Genomic DNA, 10,603 nt, shown 5'->3' on the forward strand with positions numbered 1-10,603 from the left:
CTTTAATAAGAATATAATTTTGATTATAAAGATAACACTGTGAAAAATTTACTAATACATTCTTTTAATAGCTGTTAAGCAACTTTCCACCCCATGGGAGAATTCTAGGCTACAAAATACAGTATTTTCCAGAAAATAATGTTGCACTTCAAATGACAAACTTCACTTCTGATAAGAAGATTGCTTTACTTTTAAATGAAGAGGCATATATAATATCTCTTACTGCCTATAATTCTGCTGGAAATTCTCCTGCAGCTATTTTGAGGATTCCATCCACTGATGAAAAATGTAAGATTTTTTAATATTGCAATATATTTTTCTCATTACAAGCAAATGATATTCTTGAAATCTGCATAAGTTCTATTGTAGTGGAAGCAAAATTGTGCTAAGGATTTTTGTCTTTGAATCATATGTAGAACCATGTTATATGTAAGACTAGTAATCTTTTAATTTTTACTGGAACAGTAGTGTTTCTCTTGTTGTATTTGGCTGTCAGATGCCATCTTTCTTTTGCAGAAGATTATTGTTGGGATTTTTGTTTTAACATATCGTTGTTAAAATACCAGCATTTTCTGATGTGTTATTATTTCTGTTGCATTATTATTTCTGTTGCATTACTTTGTTTTTGTTCAAATCCTGAATCTCCCAAATAGATTTATAGCATCATGAAATTATGCCTCACCCATCTCCTGGACCATACAATTGGTTACCTCGGGGCATTATTGCACCATGTAGGATATTATTCCCATTTTAATAGAAGTCCCTAACAGAAGTGAAGAGAGAAACATGCTTGTTTTATATACACTCATTCTGCGCACTTCCGTGTACATTGTTCTTGAGCTCTTATGCTTAATTCAGATGTCTTTGTTAGCTTTGTATTACAATGTCCTGCGAACTACCCATGGTCTGGGAGAAAGGTTGCAGTTGACCCACTGTTGAATCACTTCTCCTACATCAGTTGTAGACGTGCTTCTCTGGAATTGCACAATTAAATTCCAGTCTAATCAGAAAAACTGGATATGCAGACATGTTGTCATCATGTCCTGGAGATTGCTGACTACTTCTCTATCTGCTTCCATATTCTTCAGTAAACATTTCTGTTTTTACCATGCTATGTTTCTTTCTATATACTCATATTTTAAGTTTGTATTGCCAGGTCTTTTTTTTTCCCCTTCTGCTTTCCTCAATTAAATTTTCAGTCAGATTTCCATTAATTTTGGTCTACAGGTTGATAGTCTGCTTTTGTTTCACTGTCACTTAAGAATCCTGCTGACTTGCTTTACTTGTTTTGCTACTGCCATTCGATTCCCCAAGGAAAACTTGCTTATTTGCACTAACTGTAATCAATAAGCTGTGAAATTTAGATCCTATAAGAGAAGTGCTCTTTGATTCTGTGTAAATCTCTTTACGTACTGTCTTGATTATTTTATTGGTCCCTCCCTCTTTTTTAATGTTATAGTTCTTATATGCTTCATTTTAAAGTATTTTTGATATGTGTGCATGTAGTTGTAAAGTCACTTTTTCTTAACCTTGGCTAAGCCTCATATTTCTCTAAAGAAGCAATCTCAGCTTGCTGTGACTGAATTGTTTTCATGCTGCAGTTTTTACAAAGATAGAATTGATGACATTCTGTTACATTTTTAGCTTCTCAAATTATTGAAGCAGTGAGAACCTTTACAACAGAGGAAGAAGTGATTCTGGAATGGACAGTCTCTAAACCAGAAGTAACCGAGTATGTAGTTGAGTGGTATGAGGAAATGGAGACAGATCCTTTTAGTAGGTCATGGCAGTATATATCAAATTCTACAAAGTGGAAACCTAACAAAAGTACGTTCATTTACAAGTTACAGCTGTAATAATGGACACGATATATGTATGCTTCTATGTACATATAGATACTTATGTGTATTTATTTATATGTAGACCAAGTTCTCCAGAGGGGGCAATCTGTAAATAGAGATACTTCCCTTGCAGCTGCCATCCCTTAAATGAGAGGGAGGGATGGAGCCAAGATCCACCCTTTCTAGTTGTGCAAGTGAATTGCTTCCACTTGTGCTCTCAGGGCTGGCTGTGTTCCTTCACCAGGTGTTCAATCCCTGGTTCAGGCCGTGGCCTAATGGTTCCCACATGCTGTCTTAAGTATCATATAATTACCTTTGTATTATGACCTAAGACACTCATCAGAGGTTTCCCTGGCCTTATGATGTCTGACAAAACTGTGGCAAACTGTGAATGTTAGTATCAGAGTGAGTGTGTTGTTCTTGTGTGTTGTCTGCAGGTAATGAAAGGTATCTTTCCTTTGTTTTTATTTTACAAAGACAGGAGCAATTGTAAAAATGTTTGAATTAGTACATGATATATCTTGAATGCGACTTGGATTCTTATTTCTTTAGTTCTCCACTAGTGAACTTAAATTTAATAAACTTGAAAGTTGCTTTTGTTCATATAAAGATCTTTCTGAGTTCTACATCTAGCAAGAAGAATTTCTAAAGTATTCAGGAAGCAAGTACACTTCATTTTTCTAAAGTAAAAAGGAACACCTAGTTTGTTAATGAGTGCTTATCTTGCTGCTGAAATGTATTTTACTGGCACAGGCAACACTGATGTAAATAGTGTTTCCATATATGAAGCTAAGCTATAATCTCCTCAAAATAAAGTTCAAGAGCAGTACACATTTAGAACAAATTGGCTTGACTCTTGACACTTATGCTGGAAATTGTACTAATCCAACAAATTATTATAAGGAATAAATTGTACTCACAGGTGTTCTTAATTAAAGAGCATCTTTCTCTTTAGCGTAACTAGGGCATCTTGGTTACCCTGAGCACAAGTTACACTAGAAATGTAGTGTAATTTGTCTGTTCAAGCCTGATTCTCTTATTTGTGGAATTATTTTACAGACAACATGTGGGTCATCCTCATTTGTGCTGGGCTGTGATAAGTGTAAGAGACTGTAAAAGCAGTGGAAAGCTGATATAATATATGGATTTGTCTATAGAATCATACTTGCTTTGTTTGAGGAGGAGTGGTACAGGAAACCCCTTAAGCTTCTCATAAAACCACAAATGAGTGCTCTCTGAGTTGATGAGTTATTTTAAGTAGAGAGGTGCATCCTGCTGATTACTTGGCATAACGTAATTTCCTGAGACTTGAGCTATGTTTTGAAGCCTATAAAAGTCCAGTGCAGAGATTTCGTTTGTACAGTTGTGCTGTGAGTCAGGATGCTTAGAGGTATTTCTACAGTCAGCATAACGGGATGATCAATGCACAGTTACGAGCTGGGGCTCAAAAATCAAAGCTCTTTCCTGCAGAGCAGTAAACCTAACTTATGAAATTGAAAATGTTCCTGAAATTATCATTTTATAATGATGATGTGAAAATTTCTGCCAAAATCTCAAACTATTAGAGATGAGTAAATGGCTTCATATATGGAAACTATATAAAGCTGAAGAATAATTACTAGTTCAAACTATTTCTGTGAAGAATGATTCAGAATACTGGTAATCTTACAAAATAGAATTCTTTCTGTTAAATGTTATACTGAATACTTGAAATAATAAATATATTCTGTACTTGCAAAGCTGTATATATGTATTTACTGTCCACCTAGGAAGACATTGTGATTGAGTCTCCTTTAGTTGTGTAAGTATTATTGCAGAATTCTATGCAAATATTCCTTTTTTTTCTTTACAGAAAACTTTAAATCATTTGTATGCTACAACATGTCAGTGTATCCTATTTATGGAAATAAAATAGCGGCTCCGTATTCCATACAAACTTATGTTCAAGAAAAAAGTATGTATTTAAAACCAATAATGTCGTGAAAGGTAGTCTCTCTCTTAGGGTGTATTTTATTTATGAAATTTGGTACTGGCGTTACTGAAGGAGAGAAGTGGATGATGAAGAAAATAGTACAGTGCTGCATGAATCCACTATTCATTATAAATTTTATGCACTGTATACAGAGTACTTGGAAAGAGTACAGCTATAGACATGGAACAGTTGTGGGTTTCTCTTAAATGTTGCAGCTGCATTTAGATATATATTTTGGCTTGGTTTTAATTATGCAATTGACTGTGCTACTTGTGCTTGTGTATGAGACATTCTTCTCACAGATTAAAACAGTAGTTTGAAAATCATGCTTTTTATTAAGTTTTATATTGTAATAGTATATGTGATGTCCTGCATATAAAAAAAAGATATGCTATGACATTTGTAGCTGAATAGAAGCACAGATGAAATTGGGTGTATGTGTGTGAACATTTTTTTTATTAGTAGAAGTTTAATGTGAATATGGTGATGTATACAGCCAGCTGTAAGAGTGTAGTTTGCTGATAATTTAAAGATTTCTGGAGAAAATTTTCTCTTGTTTATGCATATAGACGTATGTAATTGTGCATGCACACATCGTACAGTGCAGGATTAAACATTAATTACTAGAAAAAGATAAGACTGCTATATGATAGAGTAACACTTATTAGCACAACTATGATTTGAATGCTGTGTTAGCATTAAATGTTGGCAGAGATTAGTTTTATAAAAATTGAAGCACAGTGAGCACTTTTCTTCAGAGTTATGAGTTACCTCTCTATGATGTTGTGAGGACAGAGCCTTTTAATGGTCCTGAGATGTATGGATGCAATAATGCTAAGAAATATGTGAAGATCAAGATAGACATGGGATCAGAAGTTAAACATTGGAGAGAGTGAGAAAAGTTAGGGGCTGTATCAGAGCACTCGTAAGACATTTATATTAGGTAGTGTTATTGGTATGTGTGAAAGAACTTGTGGATAATATTGACAGGTAGACTAATTCATTTATTTTCCTAATTTACAATGTTCTGATGCAGAGCCATCAGAAGGCCCTGTGGCTGATACGGGTTTCCCAGGCAAAAATGAAGTTACAATAAAATGGAACGAGATTTCAAAGGATAAAAGAAATGGCTTTATCAACAACTACACAATATTTTATAAACCTGAAGGTGGAAAAGAATTGAGTAAGTATACATCAAGCATCAAAGCTTTTGACTGGGCTATGACAATCTGCTCTCTGTAGTTAATAGCAAACTTTGTTCTTGTATGTCATAAATATGTCTGAAAATACTGATACTAAATACGGCTTACATTAAGTTTATTTTTATTATTTTTAGATTTAACTGAAACAAAGAGGTATGCTAGTGAACATTCCTTGCTTTAGTACTGCACGTGTGGTCTTGTTCTGTTTCTTTATCTATTTTGAAATTATTTTGTACAGCATGGGTTGATGTTAATAATTTTTTTAAATTATTTTTTTTTACTGTTAATGTACTACCCTTGGTGATGCAGCCAGGAGTGTTAACCACATTGTCCTTTGTGCTTCATTGAGGGGGTGCAAATATGATGGATCTCAGTGTTAATTTAGTCAGAGTGTGGTAGCATTATCATTCCTTTTCTCTTTCTGAGAGCAGGATGCATAGCAGCTCATATACTAGAGAGTTTTTGCAGCTTGTTCTCCCATAATGTAAATAATTAATAATAATAAAAAAAATTTTTTTTGCAGGTTTATGCCAAATTCAGAAACTATTATTTGCTGTATACTTGTATACTTGTAGTTTTCGACTCTTGCATAAGTACTAGTCTTTCTTCATTTTAAGTGTGTCTATGATGACATATTTGAAGCCAGTTAAAATAAATCATAACAAAAGTAGAGGAGATAAAGTGCAGATGGAATACATTAATGAGGCATAGATCCTGTGCAAATTCATGGATTTAAAGTTCATGAGATTTCAGTGAGTTTGTAAGTTCCATGCACGTCCTTGGAAGGATGCCTTCTGGAACAGTGTGGTGGAAATTTTCTATTAGAACTATTTTTATAATAAAAGCAAAATAGTAAATGATAGTCACAGAGCTAAAATAAGCTGCCAAGAAAATTTTTCTTTGGACATATTTTTTTAGATTAATTTCTTCAAATGTGCTTAATGTTCTGTGGTTGATACAGCTTTCCTGCTATGTAGGCTGCCAGCATAACTTTTTGATTATATTCTTGATTTCATGTATCATGAGTAGTATCCATGCAAGTTTTCAATATAATTCTGTTTGAGACTTATAGCAATAATTTCTGTAAAATCTTTTATGAGAAGTGTTTACGTGACCTAATTTTCTTCTTCCTGCTTGATTTATTAAGAGTACTGTTGTATCACTCAATATTTTAGAAATGATTCTTTTCCTTCTTTGCTTCAGACATAGCAAAGAAGACATTAGCAGATACCTAACATAATATTTTTTTAAACAACCTCAAATTAATAAATCTTGGCATGTCTTCAATTGCTTCTGGATAACCAGTTCAGAGCCAAGGCAAAAGTATTTTAGACAGTCTTTAAACTAGAAAGAAGCTGTGACAATTTCTGTCAGATTGAGCCTTGTATGTACAATTATTCTTGCCATGTTAATTTCTGAATGAGTTATGCCATATTAGTTACTGAATGTTTTGTGTGGGGTCATTCTCCCACACACAGCCGTAACCAAATAACGTGTAAGGCATTGAAAAGCTTCTCATGTGAAACAGACCATGTCTATTCTAGGGATTCAGATTAGCTTCTTAAAAAAAAAAAAAAACATTTAAATAGCAGCTCATGTAAGTTAATTAAGTTAATTTTAAAAGGCAAAACCTGGCTATACTATGTTGTTTTTTTAGGCTTTTCTGTTGTCACATTTGTTTGTCACATCAGAAAATAGAACTCTGAGTATGTGCCAAGGTGATCTCACTGATGGCTTTTTAACTCCAGGACTTCATTTTCCCCATCTTGATTTAGGGGAAATGTACTTTGTTTATTCTCAGGATATGTTGCAACATATTGTTACCCCAGTGGTTCTTAATTTGTCTGAATAACAATATACTGGCATAGACTAAATTCACCAGAAAATGTTTTAATTCCATGTTATGAACATATTCTTTATCAGTTCGTAGACATAAAATGTTAGGATATGTTCCCTGTCTAAAATACTTCTAATGTAAAACATACCCACATTAATTCCAGTAATTAGCAAGGGAAAATTTGCTAATTTCCTCTGATTTTATGGGGTTGGTATCCAAGCCCTGTAGATTGCATTCTTTTGGATGATGGGTGTCTAGCTGCGTTGTTAGAAATATAGTCAAATTTTATGAGCTGCAGAAACACAGATTTTACCAGCTGTTTTAAGGTTTTAATTTCTTAGCCTGGATTCCAGAGCTTATGGAAATAGAAAAAAACTGCTATTTTGTGTGTTTACTGACATAAATGTTTTCCTTAAAAGATGAAACAGTGGACTCCAATGTGCTACAATACACACTGAAGTCTTTGCAGGCTAATACACAATACACTGTCTATATTATGGCAAGCAACAGCGCTGGTGGAACCAGTGGAGAGCCAAAAACATTCAAGACTTTGAAATTCAGTAAGTAGTTTTCAAGGTTAGTCACTACTATTTTGAAAGCAGTTTTGGGGGTAATAAATACAGGATTCTTTTGGTTTAGATGTTTGTTAAAGTAACTTTTAAAATGGATATTAAAGCAAGTAAGAATGATCGACACGAGCTGAATTTAACTTGATTTCACTGGAAATCTTTACAGAGTTAAAACTTGAGATAAGTCAAAAAGCCATGGTTTTTTTTTTTTTTTTTTTTTTTTTTTTTGCTATCAGTAAAACTGTGGAATGCTATAATTTTTTGTGGGATCAACATGTTATTTCTATGCCATCAGTTATGGGATAGGGTGTCTTACACTTGATCAGAAAGTAGATATTTCCATCCAAGATACTAAGTTTAGAATGACTATGCACTGAGTAACTTTTTTACTATGGGGATTAATAAGGTGATTGCAAGAAGAAAATCACATGCTTCTGGAGGAATGTTTTCCATACATGCATGTGTGTATACATATATGTAGTTGCATATAGTCACAGTGAAATACGTATATGCGTGTATGTGTGAACTGAAATATGAAGAAAGTACATTAGTTGCCCCTTGAACAGGATATGAGATGTGAAGCTAATTTTATTTTCTTCCTGTAAATTCTTCTGCAGATTTGCCACTCACATACAAGATAGGTTAGGCTGTGCTGAAATCTGATCTCTGTTGCTATCTGTACCTGCCTCTGGTAGGTACTTGTAAGCTAGCTCAGAAATCTGTATAGTATGTTTCAGTCATTAGAACTATATTTTAAGCATACTTAAAATCCATGTCTGGCACTGTATGTAAAATTTATCCAGTAGTAACAAGTGGCAGTGTCACTATACAGTGGTTTTGGGTTACTCAAAAACATCAAGTACCCAGAAGTGTATTAGGCTTTTCATCCTGGATGGCGGTCAGTGGTTGGCACTGGCGCAGGATTAAACAACCTGATTCTGATTTCTATGTTGGACAGGGTGAGCTGGTCCACTCCAGTCTGGATTATTGCGTAATGCTATTTGTTTTTCTTCTTTTTCTGTCTTAGTAGGTGGAGGAAAAATGCTCAACTTTTCACACGTTGTACAATGGGTACTATTCAGTATTCTGAGTAATTTTGATTAATTTTGGCAAAGGGTTTTACAGTGCTGCTAATTAGGTGACTTTGATGTAGAAAATCAGCTGTTTTATTGAAATACAGGAAGAAATGATGACCATCTGTTTTTTCCTCTAAAGATAAAGAAGATGTTATTTTCATTGCTCTACCAGTTGGATTAAGCATGTTGTTTCTGTTAGGCCTTTGGATAACGTGCATTATGAAAAAACACCTGTAAGTATGTTTTTCGTCTTCTAAATTTGAATCTAGTCAATATATTTTAAATTATAAAAAGGAATATTTTATTTATTTTCAAAATGTTTCTGTGTTGGTTTTCATACCAGTGTCAAATTAGGAAAGTACGGCTGGCAGATGGAGTAACAAATAACTAAGCATACAGATTATCTTGTAACACCAGTTAATATGCTATGGACTAAAAGTAAATATTAATTTCAGAAAGTGCAGTTAGAAAAACAAAAAGAGAGAGAGATGGATTTGGTACTCTGTATCAGTTTATGGAACGTTACATGCTAGTTGCAGTTCTGTGGACTCTCAAGTGAGAAAAGTATAATTTAATTCAGATGTTGAAGTAATAATGTTTAATAAAACTAAAAGAAAGCTTCCCATATACTCTTAATATATGTCTTGCAAGCACACCACTAAAACACATTTTACTTAAGCTGTATTGCTGATCTTAGCTATGCTAGTATTACTTTAGTTAGTTTATATATAATTTCCTTGCACTGTAAATAAACTAAAAAAATTGATCATGTGAAAGCATGTGTATGCTTGATTCATGGGTGTGAATCCATATTTATATATGATCTGTAATTCTTTTATCTGCTGTCAGAGAAGCCCCCAGCCAGATTTCAGATTTCTCAGAAGTCAGGGATACAATATCCCAGAGATGGCTGTAAGGATTTGCTAAGGTTAAAAATGTGCCTGAAGAATGACTGGGTTGTTTAGACAGAGCTTAATAATAAGCTTAACAGTAACAACTCTTTTGGAAGGTTCTAAGATGTGAAAACTTCTAAAGAGATATAAATTGATAGATAGATAGATAGACAGATAGATAGATAAACATAGTATATACTTGTAAGTATAGCTGATGTGATAAGTGTGATTTGCAGCAGTTTCACATCTTCATCTTCCTTGTTTATTCTGATTTTTCATAAAAGAAAGAAACTATAATTTCATCCCAGAGAATGCTTTCAGATGTAGTTTAGTGTTCATATTCTTCTGTGGATCAAGTTCTGATGTGAAAAGTCAAGCTCTGGCCAAGTTTTGATTCACTAAAAAATAATATGAATTAACTATTTTCTTTCCTGTCTACTACTCCATGAGAGGACTATAAGATACTGCTTCACTTAACGCGATTTATCTGCTGTTAAAATAAGAACTCAGTGTTCCTTTTGTGTGGTATACTTCTTCGAACTCTTTCAGAAGAGTGTAATTTACTTGATTTGGAATTTTTTTTTTTTTTCCTAAAGAACTACCAGAAGCATAACCACAGCAGTTTCTGTATACAGCTTTATTTTGGGATGTTATAATTTAGTTTACTGTATGATCAGAAAATTGACTGCTGTGCATTAACAATTAATTCTGTAGTCTCTGTAACACAAGATTTTTAAAAAACTGTTTTTTTCAACATTTGACTAAATATCCTTTCTCACTGACAGGTTTAAAAAGGTTTGCTGGCCTGATGTACCCAATCCTGCAGAGAGCATTGCAGTGCAGTGGCCTCTTGACGCAGCTATGGTAACACGTGGTTATATTTATTAAAGAGGGGATCAAACGGGCAGAAGACAAGTCCTTGTGACTGAAATCTCCACATCTTGATATTTCCTCCGTTCTCCACAAAAAATGTAGTGCAGCATATAATCGAAGTTGATAATCCATCTTTTTAACTGTTTTCATATATCCTCACTGATGTTTTTATACATTTATACTTTATATTTCAATGGAGTTTATCAAGATTTAATAGAAAGTGTAATCTATGAATTTTAAATTTTGTCCATACAACAGTTGGTTAGAGTGGACTAGATGGAAACAGTGCATGTTCATTCAAAGCATGAAGTGAAAGTATTTACCAAATGGATAGAATAAC

General features: G+C 33.7%; 1 protein-coding gene across 2 annotated transcripts in view; it reads left to right on the forward strand.

The window, feature by feature from the left end:
- IL31RA (interleukin 31 receptor A) overlaps positions 1–10,603 on the forward strand; it is a 36,737-nt gene that overhangs the window by 20,154 nt on the left and 5,980 nt on the right. For both annotated transcript variants that reach the window (XM_085213906.1, XM_085213907.1), the window contains 7 exons: positions 72–288; positions 1,645–1,827; positions 3,694–3,795; positions 4,850–4,996; positions 7,272–7,412; positions 8,637–8,730; positions 10,176–10,254. In XM_085213906.1, the coding sequence (XP_085070032.1) occupies positions 72–288; positions 1,645–1,827; positions 3,694–3,795; positions 4,850–4,996; positions 7,272–7,412; positions 8,637–8,730; positions 10,176–10,254 (963 nt within the window). The remainder of the gene's footprint in view (positions 1–71; positions 289–1,644; positions 1,828–3,693; positions 3,796–4,849; positions 4,997–7,271; positions 7,413–8,636; positions 8,731–10,175; positions 10,255–10,603) is intronic.

This window comes from Meleagris gallopavo, chromosome Z (genome assembly GCF_905368555.1).
Source record: "Meleagris gallopavo chromosome Z, MGAL_WU_HG_1.1, whole genome shotgun sequence".
In the NCBI taxonomy this organism is placed as follows: domain Eukaryota; kingdom Metazoa; phylum Chordata; class Aves; order Galliformes; family Phasianidae; genus Meleagris; species Meleagris gallopavo.